Source organism: Hemitrygon akajei, chromosome 1, assembly GCF_048418815.1.
Source record: "Hemitrygon akajei chromosome 1, sHemAka1.3, whole genome shotgun sequence".
NCBI lineage: Eukaryota > Metazoa > Chordata > Chondrichthyes > Myliobatiformes > Dasyatidae > Hemitrygon > Hemitrygon akajei.
Window position 1 is genome coordinate 161,175,804 of NC_133124.1, and position 21,019 is coordinate 161,196,822.

Below are 21,019 nucleotides of genomic sequence, written 5' to 3' on the forward strand. Positions count from 1 at the left end.
ATCACTATAATGCACTGGGACTTCTTTATAGTTGCCCGTATGCACACTGGGACATGTTTCTCGTGATCCCTATAACAAACTGGGACATGTTTCTCGTGATCACTATAACACACTGGGACATGTTTCTCGTGATCACTATAACACACTGGGACATGCTTCTCGTGATTCCTTTCATACACTGGGTCGTGTTTCTACTTATCCCTATCAACTCTGGGACATGGTTCTCGTAATCCCCATGCACACTAGCACTTCTTTCTCATAATCCCTATAACAGACTGGGAGATGTTTCTCGTGATCCCTATAACACACTGGGACATGTTTCTCGTGATCACTATAATGCAGTGGGATTTCTTTATCGTTGTCCGTATGCACACTTGCACGTGTTTCTCATGATCCCTATAACACACCGGGACGTGTTTCTAGTAATCCCTATAATACACTGGGTTGTGTTTCTAGTTATCCCTATAACGCACTGGGACATGTTTCTCGTAATCCCTATGCAAACACGCACGTGTTTCTCATAATCCCTATAACACAATGGGACATGTTTCTCTTGATCCCTATAATGCACTGGGACTTCTTTATCATTGTCCATAAGCACACTGGGACATGTTTCACGTGATCCCTATAACAAACTGGGAGAAGTTTATCATGATCCCTATAACACACTGGCACGTGTTTCTGGTGATCCCTATAACACAGTGGGACATGTTTCTAGTGATCCCTAGAACACATTGGGTCATGTTTTTCGTGATCCTTATAACGGACTTGGACATGTTTCTCGTGATTACTATGGAAACTGCTGCATGATTCTCATGACCCCTACAACACACTGGGAGGTGTTTCTCATGATCACTATAACACTCTGGGACATGTTTCTCATGATCCCTATAACACACTGGAACATGTTTCTCATCATCCCTGTGCACACTGGGACTTGTTTCTCGTCATTCCTTTCACACACTGGTCGTGTTTCTAGTTATCCCTATCACCACTGGGACATGTTTATCGTAATCCCCAAGCACACTAGCACGTGTTTCTCATAATCCCTATAACACACTGGGACATGTTTCTCGTGATCTCTATAATGCACTGGGACTTCTTTATCCTTGTCCGTATGCAAACTGGGACATGTTTCTCGTGATCCCTATAACAAACTGGGACATGTTTCTCGTGATCTCTATAATGCACTGGGACTTCTTTATCCTTGTCAGTATGCAAACTGGGACATGTTTCTCGTGATCCCTATAACAAACTGGGAGATGTTTCTCGTGATCCCTATAACAAACAGGGACATGTTTCTCGTGATCCCTATAACAAACTGGGAGATGTTTCTCGTGATCCCTATGCACACTGGGACGTGTTTCTCATGATCCCTATGCACACCTGCACGTGTTTCTAGTGATCCCTATAACACACTGGGATGTTTCTCATGATCCCTAGAACACATTGGGTCATGTTTTTCGTGATCCTTATAACGCACTTGGACGTGTTTCTCGTGATCACTATGCACACTGCTACATGATTCCCATGACCCCTACAACACACTGGGACGTGTTGCTCATGATCACTACAACACACTGGGACGTGTCTCTCATGATCCCTATAACACACTGGGATGTGTTTCTCGTGATCCGTAGAACACATTGGGTCATGTTTTTCGTGATCATTATAAAGCACTTGGACGTGTTTCTCGTGATCACTATGCACACTGATGCATGATTCCCATGACCCCTACAACACACTGGGATGTGCTTCTCATCATCACTATAACACACTGGAACATGTTTCTCATGATCCCTATAACACACTGGGACATGTTTCTCCTCATCCCTATACACACTGGGACATGTTTCTCGTGATTCCTTTCATACACTGGGTTGTGTTTCTAGTTATCCCTATCACGTCTGGGACATGTTTCTCGTAATTCCTATAACAGACTGGGTGATGTTTCTCGTGATCACTATAACACACTGGGACATGTTTCTCATGATCACTATAATGCACTGGGACTTCTTTATCGTTGCCCGTATGCACACTGTGACATGTTTCTCGTAAACCCTATAACACACCGGCTCATGTTTCTCGTAATCCCCATGCATACTAGCACGTGTTTCTCATAATTCCTATAACAGACTGGGTGATCTTTCTCGTGATCACTATAACACACTGGGACATGTTTCTCGTGATCACTATAATGCACTGGGATTTCTTTATCGTTGTCCGTATGCACACTTGCACGTGTTTCTCATGATCACTATAACACACTGGGACGTGTTTCTTGTAATCTCTATAACAGACTGGGTGATGTTTCTCGTGATCACTATAACACAATGGGACATGTTTCTCTTGATCCCTATAATGCACTGGGACTTCTTTATCGTTGTCCATAAGCACACTGGGACATGTTTCACGTGATCCCTATAACAAACTGGGACATTTTTCTCTTGATCCCTATGCACTCTTGCAAGTGTTTCTTGTGATCCCAATGACAGACTGGGACATGATTCTCGTTATCCCTATGCACATTGGGAGGTGTTTCTCGTGATCCCTATGCACACTTGCACGTGTTTCTCATGATCACGATAACACACTGGGACGTGTTTCTAGTAATCCCTATAACACACTGGGTCGTGTTTCTAGTTATAGCTATAACACACTGGGACATGTTTCTCGTAATCCCTATGCAAACAAGCACGTGTTTCTCGTAATCCCTATAACACAATGGGACGTGCTTCTCGTGATCACGATAACACACTGGGACATGTTTCTCGTGATCACTATAATGCACTGGGATTTCTTTATCATTGTCCATATGCACACTGGGACGTGTTTCTCGTGATCCCTATAACAAACTGGGAGATGTTTCTCGTGGTCCCTATGCACACTGGGACATGTTTCTTGTGATCCGTATGCACACTTGCGCGTGTTTCTCATGATCACTATAACACACTGGGATGTGTTTCTCACGATCACTATGCACACTGGGACATGTTTCTTGTGATCCGTATGCACACTTGCGCGTGTTTCTCATGATCACTATAACACACTGGGATGTGTTTCTCGCGATCACTGTGCAAACTGGGACGTGTTTCTCTTAATCCCTATAATACACTGGGACATGGTTCTCGTGATCCCAATGCACACTGGGACATGTTTTTCGTGATCCCTATAACGCACTTGGACGTGTTTCTCGTGATTACTATGCACACTGCTGCATGATTTCCATGACCCATACAACACACTGGGACGTGATGCTCATGATCCCTATAACACACTGGGACGTGTTTCTCGTGATCCCTACAACACACTGGGACGTGTTTCTCGTGATCCTTATAACACACTGTGAGATATTTCTCGTGATCTCTGTAACACACTGGGACATGTTTCTCGTAATGCCTATAAACCACTGGGACGTGTTTCTCGTAATCCCTACAACACACTGTGAGGTTTTTCTCGTGATCACTATAACACACTGGGACATGTTTCTCGTGGCCCCTATAATGCACTGGGACTTGTTTATCATGATCCCTATGCACACTGTGAGATGTTTCTCGTGATCCCTATGCACACTGGGACGTGATTCTTGTGTTCCCGATAACACACTGTGTCGTGTTTTTAGTTATCCCTGTAACACACTGGGACATGTATATCGTAATCCCTATGCACACTAGCTCGTGTTTCATGTGATCCCTGTAACACACTGGGACATGTTTCTCGTGACCCCTATAACTCACTGGGAGATGTTTCTCATGATCCCTATGTACACTGGGACGTGTTTCTCGTGATCCCTATGCACACTGGGATGTGTTTCTTGCGATCTCTATGCACACTGGGATGTGTTTCTCGTGATCCCTATAACACACTGGGCCCTGATTCCCCTGTGCCTATAACACACTCTGCCATGATTCCCGTGTCCCTATATCACACTGGGCGATGATACCCGTGTGTCTATAACACACTGGGCCCTGATTCCCGTGTTCCCTATAACACACTGGGCCCTGATTCCCATGTTCCCTATAACACACTGGGCCCTGATTCCCGTGTCCCTATATCACACTGGGCGATGATACCCGTGTGTCTATAACACACTGGGCCCTGATTCCCGTGTTCCCTATAACACACTGGGCCCTGATTCCCATGTTCCCTATAACACACTGGGCCCTGATTCCCGTGTGTCTATAACACACTGGGCCCAGATTCCCCTGTGCCTATAACACACTCTGCCATGATTCCCGTGTCCCTATATCACACTGGGCGATGATACCCGTGTGTCTATAACACACTAGGCCCTGATTCCCGTGTTCCCTATAACACACTGGGCCCGGATTCCCATGTTCCCTATAACACACTGGGCCCTAATTCCCGTGTCTCTATATCACACTGGGCGATGATACCCGTGTGTCTATAACACACTGGGCCCTGATTCCCGTGTTCCCTATAACACACTGGGCCCTGATTCCCATGTTCCCTATAACACACTGGGCCCTGATTCCAGTGTGCCTATAACACACTAGGCCCTGATTCCTATGTTCCCTATAATACACTGGGCCCTGATTCCCATGTTCCCTATAACACACTGGGCCCTGATTCCTGTGTGCCTATAACACACTGGACCCTGATTCCCATGTTCCCTATAACACACTGGGCCCTGATTTTCGTGTGCCTATAACATACTGGGCCCTGATTCCCGTGTGCCTATAACACACTGGGCCCTGATTCCCGTGTGTCTATAACACACTGGGCCCTGATTCCCGTGTGCCTATAACACACTGGGCCCTGATTCCCGTGTGCCTATAACACACTGGGCCCTGATTCCCGTGTGTCTATAACACACTGGGCCCTGATTCCCGTGTGTCTATAACACACTGGGCCCTGATTCCTGTGTCCCTATAGCACACTGGGCCCTGATTCCAGTGTGCCTATAACACACTGTGCCCTCATTCCCATGTTCCCTATAACACACTGGGCCCTGATTCCCATGTTCCCTATAACACACTGGGTCCTGATTCCCATGTTCCCTATAACACACTGGGCCCTGATTCCCGTGTGTCTATAACACACTGGGCCCTGATTCCCATGTTCCCTATAACACACTGGGCCCTGATTCCCATGTTCCCTATAACACACTGGGTCCTGATTCCCGTGTGCCTATAACACACTGGGCCCTGATTCCCATGTTCCCTATAACACACTGGGCCCTGATTCCCGTGTGTCTACAACACACTGGGCCCTGATTCCTGTGTCCCTATAGCACACTGGGCCCTGATTCCAGTGTGTCTATAACACACTGGGCCCTGATTCCCGTGTGCCTATAACACACTGGGCCCTGATTCCCATGTTCCCTATAACACACTGGGCCCTGATTCCCATGTTCCCTATAACACACTGGGCCCTGATTCCTGTGTCCCTATAGCACACTGGGCCCTGATTCCAGTGTGCCTATAACACACTGGGTCCTGATTCCCATGTTCCCTATAACACACTGGGCCCTGATTCCCATGTGTCTATAACACACTGGGCCCTGATTCCCATGTTCCCTACAACACACTGGGCCCTGATTCCCATGTTCCCTATAACACACTGGGTCCTGATTCCCGTGTGCCTATAACACACTGGGCCCTGATTCCCATGTTCCCTATAACACACTGGGCCCTGATTCCCGTGTGTCTATAACACACTGGGCCCTGATTCCTGTGTCCCTATAGCACACTGGGCCCTGATTCCAGTGTGCCTGTAACACACTGGGCCCTGATTCCCGTGTGCCTATAACACACTGGGCCCTGATTCCCATGTTCCCTATAACACACTGGACCCTGATTCCCATGTGCCTATAACACACTGGACCCTGATTCCCGTGTGCCTATAACACACTGGGCCCTGATTCCCGTGTGTCTATAACACACTGGGCCCTGATTCCTGAGTCCCTATAGCACACTGGGCCCTGATTCCAGTGTGCCTATAACACACTGGGCCCTGATTCCCGTGTGTCTATAACACACTGGGCCCTGATTCCCGTGTGCCTATAACACACTGGGCCCTGATTCCCGTGTGCCTATAACACACTGGGCCCTGATTCCCATGTTCCCTACAACACACTGGGCCCTGATTCCCATGTTCCCTATAACACACTGGGTCCTGATTCCCGTGTGCCTATAACACACTGGGCCCTGATTTCCGTGTGTCTATAACACACTGGGCCCTGATTCCTGTGTCCCTATAGCACACAGGGCCCTGATTCCAGTGTGCCTATAACACACTGGGCCCTGATTCCCGTGTGCCTATAACACACTGGGCCCTGATTCCCATGTTCCCTATAACACACTGGGCCCTGATTCCCGTGTGTCTATAACACACTGGGCCCTGATTCCTGTGTCCCTATAGCACACTGGGCCCTGATTCCAGTGTGCCTATAACACACTGGGCCCTGATTCCCGTGTGCCTATAACACACTGGGCCCTGATTCCCATGTTCCCTATAACACACTGGACCCTGATTCCCATGTGCCTATAACACACTGGACCCTGATTCCCGTGTGCCTATAACACACTGGGCCCTGATTCCTGTGTGTCTATAACACACTGGGCCCTGATTCCTGTGTCCCTATAGCACACTGGGCCCTGATTCCAGTGTGCCTATAACACACTGGGCCCTGATTCCCGTGTGTCTATAACACACTGGGCTCTGATTCCCGTGTGCCTATAACACACTGGGCCCTGATTCCCGTGTGCCTATAACACACTGGGCCCTGATTCCCATGTTCCCTATAACACACTTGGCCCTGATTCCAGTGTGCCTATAACACACTGGGCCCTGATTCCCGTGCCCCTATAACTCACTGGCCCCTGATTCCTGTGTGCCTATAACACACTGGGCCCTGATTCCCATGTCCCTATATCACAATGGACCCTGATTCCCGTGTGCCTATAACACACTGGGCCCTGATTCCCGTGTGCCTATAACACACTGGGTCCTGATTCCCGTGTGTCTTTAACACACTGGGCCCTGATTCCCGTGTGCCTATAACACACTGGGCCCTGATTCCCGTGTGCCTATAACACACTGGGCCCTGATTCCCGTGTGCCTATAACACACTGGGCCCTGATTCCCGTGTGCCTATAACACACTGGGCCCTGATTCCCGTGTGCCTATAACACACTGGGTCCTGATTCCCGTGTGCCTATAACACACTGGGCCCTGATTCCCGTGTGCCTATAACACACTGGGTCCTGATTCCCGTACCCCTATAACACACTGGGCCCTGATTCCCGTGTGCCTATAACACACTGGGCCCTGATTCCCGTGTGCCTATAACACACTGGGCCCTGATTCCCGTGCCCCTATAACACACTGGGCCCTGTTTCCCGTGTGCCTATAACACACTGGGCCCTGATTCCTGTGCCCCTATAACACACTGGGCCCTGATTCCCATGTGCCTATAACACACTGGGCCCTGTTTTCCATGTGCCTATAACACACTGGGCCCTGATTCCCGTGTGCCTATAACACACTGGGCCCTGATTCCCGTGTGCCTATAACACACTGGGCCCTGTTTCCCATGTGCCTATAACACACTGGGCCCTGATTCCCGTGTGCCTATAACACACTGGGCCCTGATTCCCGTGTGCCTATAACACACTGGGCCCTCTATCCAGTGTTCCCTATAACAGACATCCCACCTCTCCCGGAACTTCCGGGAGCCTCCTGCATATTGATTGTGGCTCCCTGATGCCTGCAACTTCTATACAGTATCCTGGAAATCGATTTTTTTGAGAGGGGGAGGGTGAGGGATTTGGTGAGGGAGAGGGTAACGGAGTTGGAGAGGGAGAGGGTGAGGGAGTTGGAGAGGTTGAGGGAGTTGTAGAGGGAGAGGGTAACGGAGTTGGAGAGGGAGAGGGTGAGGGAGTTGGAGTGGGAGAGGAAGAGGATGAGCAAGAGTGCGAGTGAGAGGGAGCATTCTGATTGGTCTCTCTTCGTGCTAAGTAGACCTATCAGTTTTCTCTGTGGGCGGGCTTTACAGTCAACCTCTCTCTCTCCCTCTTTCAGTCTCCATTGGTTCAGTATAGTGTCCTGCTGCACCATGGCAGAGTGTTCCAAAAGTGACAGCAGAGTTTGTTGTCATTCGTTCATTCCCATCGCTAATGTTATTTAAACTAGCTGGCTGGCTGCTAAGGAGCTGCTCTAATGAATTCCTACGGGATGAGGCCAAACTTCCTTTAGACTTTTTAAAGTTGTAATAGAATAAATAAACGACTCCTCGATAAGATAATATATTATTATATGACATATTTTAATGTCACAATTTCTGCATATGCCAACTTGGTTTACAGATTAGACAAAATCACTAAACCAAGTATTACATACACCCTTGGATGTCGACCGGGGGAGGGTGGGGCCGTATATGGGGTTCTGGGGGACGGGGGTGCTACTAGTGTTTACAGGAATCAAGGCCCAGTGTGTGATCGGCACACGGGAATCAGGGCCCAGTGTGTGATAGGGACACGGGAATCAGGGCCCAGTGTGTTATAGGCACACGGGAAACAGGGCCCAGTGTGTGATAGGAACACGGGAATCAAGGCCCAGTGTGTTATAGGGACACAGGAATCAAGGCCCAGTGTGTTATAGGCACACGGGAATCAGGGCCCAGTGTGTTATAGACACACGGGAATCAGGGCCCAGTGTGTGATAGGCACACGGGAATCAAGGCCCAGTGTGTTATAGGGACACAGGAATCAAGGCCCAGTGTGTTATAGGCACACGGGAATCAGGGCCCAGTGTGTTATAGGGACACAGGAATCAAGGCCCAGTGTGTTATAGGCACACGGGAATCAGGGCCCAGTGTGTTATAGACACACGGGAATCAGGGCCCAGTGTGTTATAGGCACATGGGAATCAGGGCCCAGTGTGTTATAGGCACATGGGAATCAGGGCCCAGTGTGTTATAGGCACATGGGAATCAGGGCCCAGTGTGTTATAGACACACGGGAATCAGGGCCCAGTGTGTTATAGGGACACAGGAATCAAGGCCCAGTGTGTTATAGGCACACGGGAATCAGGGCCCAGTGTGTTATAGGGACACAGGAATCAAGGCCCAGTGTGTTATAGGCACATGGGAATCAGGGCCCAGTCTGTTATAGGGAACATGGGAATCAGGGCCCAGTGTGTTATAGACACACGGGAATCAGGGCCCAGTGTGTTATAGGCACATGGGAATCAGGGCCCAGTGTGTTATAGGCACACGGGAATCAGGGCCCAGTCTGTTATAGGGAACATGGGAATCAGGGCCCAGTGTGTTATAGACACACGGGAATCAGGGCCCAGTGTGTTATAGGGACACAGGAATCAGGGCCCAGTGTGTTATAGGCACATGGGAATCAGGGCCCAGTGTGTTATAGGCACATGGGAATCAGGGCCCAGTCTGTTATAGGGAACATGGGAATCAGGGCCCAGTGTGTTATAGACACACGGGAATCAGGGCCCAGTGTGTTATAGGCACATGGGAATCAGGGCCCAGTGTGTTATAGGCACATGGGAATCAGGGCCCAGTCTGTTATAGGGAACATGGGAATCAGGGCCCAGTGTGTTATAGGCACACGGGAATCAGAGCCCAGTGTGTTATAGGCACACGGGAATCAGAGCCCAGTGTGTTATAGGGAACACAGGAATCAGGCCTACTTAGCAAGAAGAGAGACCAATCAGGATGCTCCCTCTCACTCTCACTCTTGCTCATCCTCTTCCTCACCCTCCCCCTCTCAAAAAAATCGATTTCCAGGATACTGTATATAATATGTGGGCATCAGGGAGCCACAATCAATATGCAGGAGACTCCCGGAAGTTCCGGGAGAGCTGGGATGTCTGTTATAGGGAACACTGGATTCATGGCCCAGTGTGTTATAGGCACACGGGAATCAGGGTCCATTGTGATATAGGCACACGGGAATCAGGGTCCATTGTGATATAGGGACATGGGAATCAGGGCCCAGTGTGTTATAGACACACGGGAATCAGGGCCCAGTGTGTTATAGGCACACGGGAATCAGGGTCCATTGTGATATAGGCACACGGGAATCAGGGTCCATTGTGATATAGGGACATGGGAATCAGGGCCCAGTGTGTTATAGACACACGGGAATCAGGGCCCAGTGTGTTATAGGCACACGGGAATCAGGGCCCAGTGTGTTATAGGCACACGGGAATCAGAGCCCAGTGTGTTATAGGCACACGGGAATCAGGGCCCAGTGTGTTATAGGCACACGGGAATCAGGGCCCAGTGTGTTATAGGCACACGGGAATCAGGGCCCAGTGTGTTATAGGCACACGGGAATCAGGGCCCAGTGTGTTATAGGCACACGGGAATCAGGGCCCAGTGTGTTATAGGCACACGGGAATCAGGGCCCAGTGTGTTATAGGCACACGGGAATCAGAGCCCAGTGTGTTATAGGCACACGGGAATCAGAGCCCAGTGTGTTATAGGCACACGGCAATCAGAGCCCAGTGTGTTATAGGCACACGGGAATCAGGGCCCAGTGTGTTGTAGGCACACGGGAATCAGGGTCCAGTGTGTTATAGACACATGGGAATCAGGGCCCAGTGTATTGTAGCAGATACCTCACCCTGCAAAAACTCATTTCAAAAGCAATCAGTGGCATTTCTGTAAACACAGAACAATGTTTCATCTTTTCAGACCTGATGGAAATAGAGGAAAGCGAGAAGACAAATCTGAAATAATGTTTGTGAGAGACAGGCTGAAGATGGAGGAACATTATTACAGCAACTCTGCACAGCTTGAACTGACCCAGGTAACAAATGTCTTCCTGAGTGATGTTTTATCCGTATTATTCCTTGTTGGCAGAGCATGAGACTCTGTGTTCAGATTAGGCAAGAGATTGTACCACACCCCCTCTCTCTCCCTTATGATTTCATTACCATCCCTTCACCACCTCATGACAGTATAAAACCCTGCCAAGCCCTGGGACAGCTTTGCTGACGTTCAATCACCATTGCCGGAAACACGGTGCCAGTTTGCACACAGCAGAGTCTGTGGCAAGCAGTGTGACAATGACCCTGCTCACCTGTTGAGAGAGCTGCCAGCTGAGGAATTAATTTTGGCCCAAAGACACTGGGATAATTCACCTCTCTTTTTCCCCAACAGAAGCGGGTGAGAATTTTTCTAGTCCTGAGGTGGGGGGTGCGGTGGGGGGGGGGGGTTAGGGATTCAGTGTACTGACTTGCTAACAGATGGGAACATCTTTGTGTAGCACCCACTTGGTACTGCTGATTGTACCCTTGATCGGTCGGGTTACACTCATAGAAACACTGAAAACCTACAGCACAATACAGGCCCTTCAGCCCACAAAGCTGTGCTGAACATGTCCTTACCTGAGAAATTACCTAGGGTTACCCATAGCCCTCTATTTTTCTCAGCTCCATGTACCTGTTCAGGAGTCACTCAAAAGACCCTATCCTATCTGCCTCCAGCACCGTCGACCGCAGCCCATTCCACACACTTACCATGCTCTGCATAAAAAACTTATCCCTGACATCTCCTCTGTACCTTCTTCCAAGCACCTTAAAACTATGCCCTCTCGTGCAGCCATTTCAGCCCTGGAAAAAGCCTCTGACTATCACACAATCAATGCCTCTCATCTTCTTATAAACCTCTATCAGGTCACCTCTCATCCTCCATCGCTCCAAGGAGAAAAGGCCGAGTTTACTCAACCTATTCTCATATGGCATGCTCCCCAATCCAGGCAATGTCCTTGTAAATCTCCTCTCCACCCTTTCTATGGTTCCCACGTCCTTCCTATAGTGAGGCCACCAGAACTGAGCACAGTACTCCAAGTGGGGTCTGACCAGGGTCCTATATAGCTGCAACATTTCCTCTCGGCTCCTGAACTCAATCCAACAATTGATGAAGGCCAATGCACCGTATGCCTTCTTAACCACAGAGTCAACCTGTGCAGCAGCTTTGAGTGTCCTATGGACTCGAACTCCAAGATCCCACTGATCTGCCAAGACTCTTACTATTAATGCTATATTCTGTCATCATATTTGACCTACCAAAATAAACCACCTCACACTTCTCTGGGTTGAACTCCATCTGCCACTTCTCAGCCCATTTTTGCATCCTATCAATTGTTCACTGTAACCTCTGGCAGCCCTCCACACTAACCACAACACCTCCAACCTTTGTGTCATCAGCAAATTTACTAACCTTTCCCTCCACCTCCTCATCCAGGTCCTGTATAAAAATCACAAACAGTACGGGTCCCCGAACAGATCCCTGAGGCACTCCACTGGTCACCGACCTCCATGCAGAATATGACCCATCTACAACCACTCTTTGCCTTCAGTGGGCAAGCCAGTTCTGATCCACAAGGCAATATCCCCTTGGATCCCATGCCTCCTTACTTTCTCAGTCAGTCTTGCATGGGGTACCTTGTCAAATGCCTTGCTGAAATCCATATACACTACATCTACTGCTTTACCATCATCAGTGTGTTCAGTCACATCCTCAAAGAATTCAATCAGGCTGGTAAGGCACGACCTGCCTTTGACAAAGCCATGCTGACTATTCCTAATCATATTATGCCACTCAATCACAGGGTCATTAAAAAACTTGCAACACAGGAGGCAATTCAGCCCATTGATTTTGTGGTTCCACTTCCAGCACCTGCAGCTTCAAAATCGAATTCTTTGTCAGATGCACAAATCTATGTATGCACGTGTGCAATGCAAAATGTGCCTTCAGCAGCATCAGAGGCACAGTGCATCATTCACAAGCACACATCCCAATACTGTGTAAGTCCTGTGCCGAGTTTACTAATCAATGACATCATTTGCAGTGCAGTGTTCTGTCAGGAACTCTTTTATAATTGTGTCTGGTCCCCTGACAGGGGCTGCAAAGGAATTTTTTTCTGGCCTATCCCTTGTTTTGGGCAGCCAGTTTTTTTACCTTTGCATAAACAGTTCACTAGCGCTAGTGGTAATAGAGACAGTTAGTGTGTTTTTCAAAGAAAAAGCGAGCCGATAAATAGAATAGTGACAACGTTGTTACAGGCCTAACAAGGTGGAACTAAGAGTCACTTTGCAGTATAGTTTACCATGGAGAGCGCAGACTTTACCAACTTTGGCTCGAGGCTTCAGTGAAGAGGCACAGGCCAGTAGCCAGTAAAGCTTTTGTAGTGGTTGAATAAAAAAGTCATCAAACTACAACTAATTAAATAAAATAGGGATGATGTAAGTTCAGGTGATGCGCTGTAGTTGCACGATGTGAGAGCTGGTGGACACCATCGTGGTTCCTGCTGACCACATCTGCAGCAAGTGTTATCTGCTCGAGGAAATCTAAGGAACAGAATGTTGAATCCATCTGGGTAGAGATTAGGAACAGTAAAGATAAAAAAAACACTGGTGGGAGTTGTCTATCGGCCACTGAATAACATTCCAGTGGGACAGGCAATAAACTGGGGAATATCTGAGGCGTGTAAGAATGGAACAGCAGTTATCGTGGGGGACTTTAACTCGCACATAGATTGGGTGAATCAAGTTGGTCGAGGCAGTCTTGAGGAGGACTTCATAGAATGGATCCGTGATGGCTTTCTGGAACAGCGTGTTACTGAACCTACAAGGGAACGTGTTATCTTAGATTTGGTCCTGTGCAATGAGACAAGTAAAATTAGCAACTTATAGTTAGGGATCCTCTTGGAAAGAGTGATCACAGTATGACTGAGTTTCTCATACATATGGAGGGTGCAATAGTTTGATCTAAAACCTGTGTATTATGCCTAAAGAAGGGAGACTACAATGGGATGAGGGAGAAGTTGGACAGGATAGACTGGGAACACAAGCTGTAAGGTGGGAAGGTTGAGAAACAGTGGAAGACTTCCAAAGAGAATTTTCACAGTGCTCTACAAAAGTACATTCCAGTTAAAAGCAAGGACAGTATGGTGGGGAGAGCCAACCTTGGATAACTAAGGAAATAAAGGAAGGCATCAAACTAAAAGCTTGTGTGTACAAAGTTGCCAAGAATAGTGGGAAACTGGATGATTGGGAAAACTTTATAAAGCAAGAAAGAACAACAAAGCAAGCAATAAAGAAAGGGAGGATAGATTATGGAAATAAACGAGAAGGGGGAATTGATATGAGATGGATGCAATGGAAGCTGGTGACCTTGATGCAATAGTTATCACTAAAACGGTAGTGCTGAGCAATCTTGTGGGCCTAAAGATAGACAAGTCCCTTGGTCCTGATGGAATGAATCCCAGGGTACTGAAGGAAGTAAGGCCTTTGACAAGGTCCCACATGGGAGGTTAGTTAGGAAGATTCAGTCGCTAGGTATACATGGAGAGGTAGTAAATTGGATTAGACATTGGCTCAATGGGAGAAGCCAGAGAGTTGGAGTGGAGGATTGCTACTCTGAGTGGAGGCCTGTGACTAGTGGTGTGCCACAGGGATCAGTGCTGGGTCCATTGTTATTTGTCATCTATATCAATGATCTGGATGATAATGTGGCAAATTGGATTAGCAAATTTGCTGATGATACAAAGATTGGAGGTGTAGTGGACAGTGAGGAAGGTTTTCAAAGCTTGCAGAGGGATTTGGACCAGCTGAAGGAATGAGCTGAAAAATGGCAGATAGAGTTTAATGCAGACAAGTGTGAGGAATTGCACTTCGGAAGGTCAAACCAAGGTAGAACATACAAGGTAAATGGTAGGAGTGCATTAGAACAGAGGGATCTGGGAGTACAGATACATAATTCCCTAAAGGTGGCGTCACAAGTAGATAGGGTCATAAAGAGAGCTTTTGGAGCATTGGCCTTTATAAATCAAAGTATTGAGTATAAGAGTTGGAATGTAAAGGTGAGGTTGTATAAAACATTGGTGAGACTGAATTTGGAGTATTGTGTGCAGTTTTGGTCACCTAATTACAGGAAGGATATTAATAAAGTTGAAAAAGTGCAGAGAAGGTTTACAAGGATGTTGCCGGGACTTGAGAAACTGAGTTACAGAGAAAGGTTGAATAGGTTAGGACTTTATTCCCTGGAGCGTAGGAGAATGAGGGGTGATTTGATAGACGTGTATAAAATTATGTTGGGTATAGATAGAGTGAATGCAAGCAGGCTTTTTCCACTGAGGCCAGGAGAGAAAAAAAACAGAGGTCATAGGTTAAGGGTGAAGGGGGAAAAGTTTAAAGGGAACATTGGGGGGGGCTTCTTCACACAGAGAGTGGTGGGAGTGTGGAAGGAGCTGCCAGATGAAGTGGTGAGTGCGGGCTCACTTTTGACATTTAAGAAAAACTTGGACAGGTATATGGATGAGAGGGGTTTGGAGGGATATGGCCCAGGTGCAGGTCAGTGGGACTAGGCAGAAAAATGGTTTGGCACAGCCAAGAAGGGCCAAAAGGCCTGTTTCTGTGCTGTAATGTTCTATGATTCTATGGTTCTATGAAATGGCAGAGGTTACAGTTGAGGCTTTTGTGATAAGTTACAAAAATTCTCTGAACTCTGGGCAGGTTCCAGAAATTGGAATACAGAGAATGTCACAGCAAAAATGGATGTAGGTCAAAGGCAGGTAACTACAGGCCAGTTAGTTTAACATCTGTAATTAGGAAAATGCTTGAAGCTGTCGTTAAAGAAGAAATAGTGAGGCGTCTGGAAAGAAATGGATCCATCCGGCAGACACAGCATGGATTCAGCAAAGGCAGGTCCTGTTTGACAAAATTACTGGAGTTCTTTGAGGATATAAACAGAGTGGATAGAGGGAAATAGATGGGCATTATTTAGATGGATTTCCAGAAGGTGTTTGATAAGGTGCTACGTAAAAGACTTATCCATAAGATAAGGATGCATAGAGTTGGGGGTGATGTATTAGCATGGATGGAGGATTGATTAACCAATAGAAAGCAGAGAGTTGGGATACATGGGTGTTTCTCTGGTTGGCAATCAGTGATGAGTGTTGTGCTGTAGGGGTCAGTGCTGGGCCTGGAACGGTTCATGATGTATCCTGACAATCTGGAAGAGGGGACCGAGTGTAGTGTACCTAAGTTTGCTGATGACACTAAATTCAGTGGAACAGCAAATTGTGCAGAAGATACGGAGAGTCTGCAGAGAGATATAGATAGCTTAAGTGAGCAGGCAAAGGTCTGGAAGATGGAGTGCAATGTTGGTAAATGTGAGGTCCACTTTGAAAGGAAAAATGGAAGATCAGATTATGATGTAAATATAAATCAGATATTCTCAGGGAAAGGTACAGAAGAAATGTGCCAAATATTCAGGGGATATTTGTGTGGAGTTCTGTATGTGTACGTTTCAATGAGACAGGAAAGTTATGGTAGGGTACAGGAACAGTGGTGTACAAAGGCTGTAGTAAAACTAGCCAAGAAGAAAAGAAAAGCTTCCGAGAGCTACGTAATGTTAGAGATCTAGAAGATTATAAGTCAAACAGGAAGGAGCTTAAGAAGGAAATTAGGAGAACCAGAAGGGGCCATGAGAAGGCCTTGGAGGGCAGGATTAAGGAAAACCCCAAGACATTCTACAAGTATGTGAAGAGCAAGAGGATAAGATGTGAAAGAATAGGACCTATCAAGAGTGACAGTGGGAAAGTGTGTATGGAACTGGAGGAAATAGCAGAGATATTTAAATAATACTTTACTTTAGTATTCATTATGGAAAAGGATCTTGGTGATTGTAGTGAAGACTTGCAGCAGACTGAAAAGCTTGAGCATGTAGATATTAAGAAAGAGGATGTGCCGGAGCTTTCGGAAAGCATCAAGTTGGATAAGTCGCCGGGACTGGATGAGATGTACCCCAGGCTACTGTGGGAGGCGAGGGAGGAGATTGCTGAGCCTCTGGCGATGATCTTTGCATCATCAATGGGGACGGGAGAGGTTCCAGAGGGTTGGAGGGTTGCGGATGTTGTTCCCTTATTCAAGCAAGGGAGTAGAGGTAGCCCAGGATTTTATAGACCAGTGAGTCTTACCTCAGTGGTTGGTGAGTTGATGGAGAAGATCTTCAGAGGCAGGACTTATGAACATTTGGAGTGGCATAATATGATTAGGAGTAGTCAGCATGGCTTTGTCAAGGGCAGGTTGTGCCTTACCAGCCTAATTGAATTCTTTGAGGATGTGACTAAACACATTGATGAAGGTAGAGTAGTAGATGTAGTGTATATGGATTTCAGCAAGGCATTTGAAAAGATACCCCATGCAAGTCTTATTGAGAAAGTAAGGAGGCATGGGATCCAAGGGGACATTGCTTTGTGGATCCAGAACTGGCTTGCCCACAGAAGGCAAAGAGTGGTTGTAGATGGGTCATATTCTGCATGGAGGCCGGTGACCAGTGGAGTGCCTCAGGGATCTGTTCTGGGACCCTTACTCTTGGTGATTTTTATAAATGACCTGGATAAGGAAGTGGAGGGAAGGGTTAGTAAGTTTGCTGATGACACAAAGGTTGGAGGTGTTGTGGATAGTGTGGAGGGCTGTCAGAGATTATAGCGGGACACTGATAGGATGCAAAACTGGGCAGAGAAATGGCAGATGGAATTCAACCCAGATAAGTGTGAAGTGGTTCATTTTAGTAGGTCAAATATGATGGCAGAATATAGTATTAATGGTAAGACTCTTGGTAGTGTGGAGGATCAGAGGGATCTTGGGGTTTGAGTCCATAGGACTCTCAAAGCAGCTGTGCAGGTTAACTCTGTGGTTTAGAAGGCATACAGTGTATTGGCCATCAAACGTGGAATTGAATTTAGGAGCCGAGAGGTAATATTGCAGCTATATAGGACTCTGGTCAGACCCCACTTGGAGTACTGTGCTCAATTTAGGTCACCTCACTGCAGGAAGGACGTGGAAACCATAGAAAGGGTGCAGAGGAGATTTACAAGGATGTTGCCTGGATTGGGGAGCATACCTTATGAAAACAGGTTGAGTGAACTCGGCCTTTCCTCTTTGGAGCATTGGAGGATATGAGGTGACCTGATAGAGGTGAGAGGCATTGATCGTGTGGATAGTCAGAGGCTTTATCCCAGGGCTGAAATTGCTGCCACAAGAGGGCACAGGTTTAAGGTGCTTGGGAGTAGGTACAAAGGAGATGTCAGGGATAAGTTTTTTACATAGAGAGTGGTGAGTGTGTGGAATGGGTTGCCGGCAACAGTGGTGGTGGCGGATATGATAGGGTGTCTTTTAAGAGACTTTTGGATTGGTAAATGGAGCTTAGAAAAATAGAGTTCTATGTGTAACCCTAGTAATTTCTAAGGTAGGGACATGTTCGGCCAACTTTGTGGGCCAAAGAGCGTGTATTGTGCTGTAAGTTTTCTGTGTTACTATGTTTCTATAAATGATAAAAGATTGCAGCATGCTGCTGTGCAGAAGGACTTGGTGTGAAGGCTTGTACACAAATCACAAAATGTTGGTTTACAGGTGCAGCAGGCTATCAAGAAAGCAAATGGAATGTGGGTTGTCACTGCTAGGCGATTGAATTTAAGAGCTGGGAGGTTGTGCTGGAACTGTACAGAGTACTGGTGAGGCCTCACCTGAAGTACTGTGTGCAGTTCCGGTCTCATATACTGGCTTTGGAGGTGGTGCGGAGGAGATTCACCAGGTTGATTCCAGAGATGAGGGGTTAAACTATAAGGAGAGATTGAGTCACCTGGGACTGTACTCACTGGAACTCAGAAGAATGAAAGGAGATCTTACATAAAACATATCAAATTATGAGAGGGATAGATAAGATGCAGGTTGGAGAACTGTTTATACTGGTAGATGAGACTAGAACTAGGGGGCATAGCCTCAAGATATGGAGGAGTAAATTTAAAATGGAGGTGAGGAGGATCCGCTTTTCCCAGAGTGGTGACTCTATGGAATTCTCTGCCCAAGGAAGCAGTGCAGGCTACCTTAGTAACTATATTTAAGACAAGGTTGGATAGAATTTTGCATTGTAGGGGATTTAAGGGTTGTGGGGGAAAGGCAAGTAGGTGGAGATGAGTCCATGGTCAGATCAGCCATGATCTTATTGAATTGCAGAGCAGGCTCGACTGGCCAGGTGGCCAATTTCTGCTCCTATTTCTTATGTTCTTATGTTATGTTGACTCAAAGAACCCAAGTCCTAGTCATGCTAATTGTTACCCAACTCCTCTCTTCTGTTCCAGGGGAAGGCACAGAAACATCCAGATTACAAACTGAACCGGAATGAGAATGAAGATCACAATGTGTATGAAAATTTCCACTGTGATGAGGATTCGATATATGCGAACATGTAATTGTATCAAGAACAGGAAATGCACTGGAGAGGAGCAATTGAAATCCCACTTCTCCTTCTAAGAATCCACAAGAATTCATCTATAAAAAATACTTCCAATCACACTGGAAAAGATGCTTTGAAAGATGTTTTGGAGCAATGATATAATGGACATCATTCTTACTGCTTTTAATTCTTTCCTTCCTTTTCAGCCCAAAACATCGACTGTTAATTTCTTTCCATAGATGCTGCTTGACCTGCTGAGTTCCTCCAACATTTTGTGTGTGTTGTTCTTTAATTCCACAAGAACTGCTTCAGGACAGTCCCTCTCCAGTGGAGACATTGTCTCCTCTCCAATCATTAATGTTCATCTATATTCAATCCCTGGTGTGGGAGGGGCTTGAGTTAATTTCATTTTGTAATTCCAGTATGTGAACGTTTAAGATTATGGGTTCCATTGTCCAGACATCAGGGCTGGGGAGTAGATAAGTAGATGGTGGTTGGGGGATGACTGTGAAGGGGTGGGGGAGAAGACAATTAGACCTGGACAAGTTAACATAATTTCCTCACTGTTTGAAAGTCATGTGGTATTCTGCTTGTCTTCATGCAATACTCTAATTTTATTTTGTCATTTATAATAAGAAAAATATGAAGTGGGAAACAAGGGAACGAGGTGGGGTTTTTGGAGTTTCTTTACAGACTGTCCTGAAGTGCTGGAGATAGATCTAACAGCGTTACTGTTCAATGATGGGAGCTGTTACAGAAATGTTCACATACTGTAGGCATTTTCTTTTGTACATATGGATGGAGGACTCTGGGGTATTAAAGTCAAGCTTATTGCACTAATCCATGTGTGCACAGATACAGTGAAAAACTCGCTTGCTGTAGTATCACAGGCAAATCGCATAATGGACAGTGTCTATAAAAAGTATTCACCACCTCCCCCCGGATGTTTTCATGTTTTATTGTGTCACAGTATTCAATCATAGTGGACTTAATTTGGCTTTTTTTGTCACTGATCAACAGAAAAGGACTCTTTCATGTCAAAGTGAAAACAGACCTTTACAAAGTGATCTGCATTAATTTCAAATACAAAACACATAATCATTGATTGCGTAAGTATTCACTCCCTTCAAGTCAGTATTTAGTAGATGCACCTTAGGCAGCAATTACAGTCTTGAGTCTGTGTGGACAGGTCTCTATCAGCATTGCACATCTGGGCACTGCAATTCTCCCCCTTTCTTCTATACAAAACTCCTCAAGCTCTCTCAGATTGCATGGGGATCATGAGTGAACAGACCTTTTCAAGTCCAGGGAGAAATTTTCATTTGGATTGAGGTCTGGACTCTGATTTGCCCACTCCAGGACATGAACTTGTTTTTAAGCCATTCCTGTCTGGCTTTGGCTTTATGCTTGGGGTCATTGTCTTGCTGGAAAGCAAATCTTCTCCCAAGTCTCAGTTCTCTTGCAGACTGCATCAGGTTTTCCTCCAGGATTTCCCTGTATTTTGTTGCATTTATTTTATCCTCTGTCTTCACAAGCCTTCCAGGGCCTGCTGCAGTGAAGCATCCCCACAGCATGATGCAGCCACCACCGTGCTTCACGGTAGGGATGGTTTGTTTTTGATGATATGCAGTGTTTGGGTTAAACCAAACCTAGCATTTAGTCTGATGGCCAAAAATACTCAATACTGGTTCCAGCTGACTTCAGAGTCTTCCATGTCCCTTCCTTGGCCAACGTTTCATGTGAACTTTTTTCAAGAGTGACTTTCGCTTTGCCACTCTCTCA

The 21,019-nt window shown here is 46.6% G+C and overlaps 1 protein-coding gene across 1 annotated transcript in view; it reads left to right on the top strand.

Moving 5' to 3' along the window:
• The window catches only part of LOC140734425 (myeloid cell surface antigen CD33-like), a 609,813-nt gene extending 590,106 nt beyond the window's left edge, over positions 1-19,707 (top strand). Inside the window, exons 6-7 of the mRNA XM_073058385.1 lie at positions 10,685-10,799; positions 19,143-19,707. Coding sequence (XP_072914486.1) covers positions 10,685-10,799; positions 19,143-19,253 — 226 coding nt within the window. The 3' untranslated portion in view covers positions 19,254-19,707. The remainder of the gene's footprint in view (positions 1-10,684; positions 10,800-19,142) is intronic.
• Positions 19,708-21,019: the final 1,312 nt, after the last annotated feature.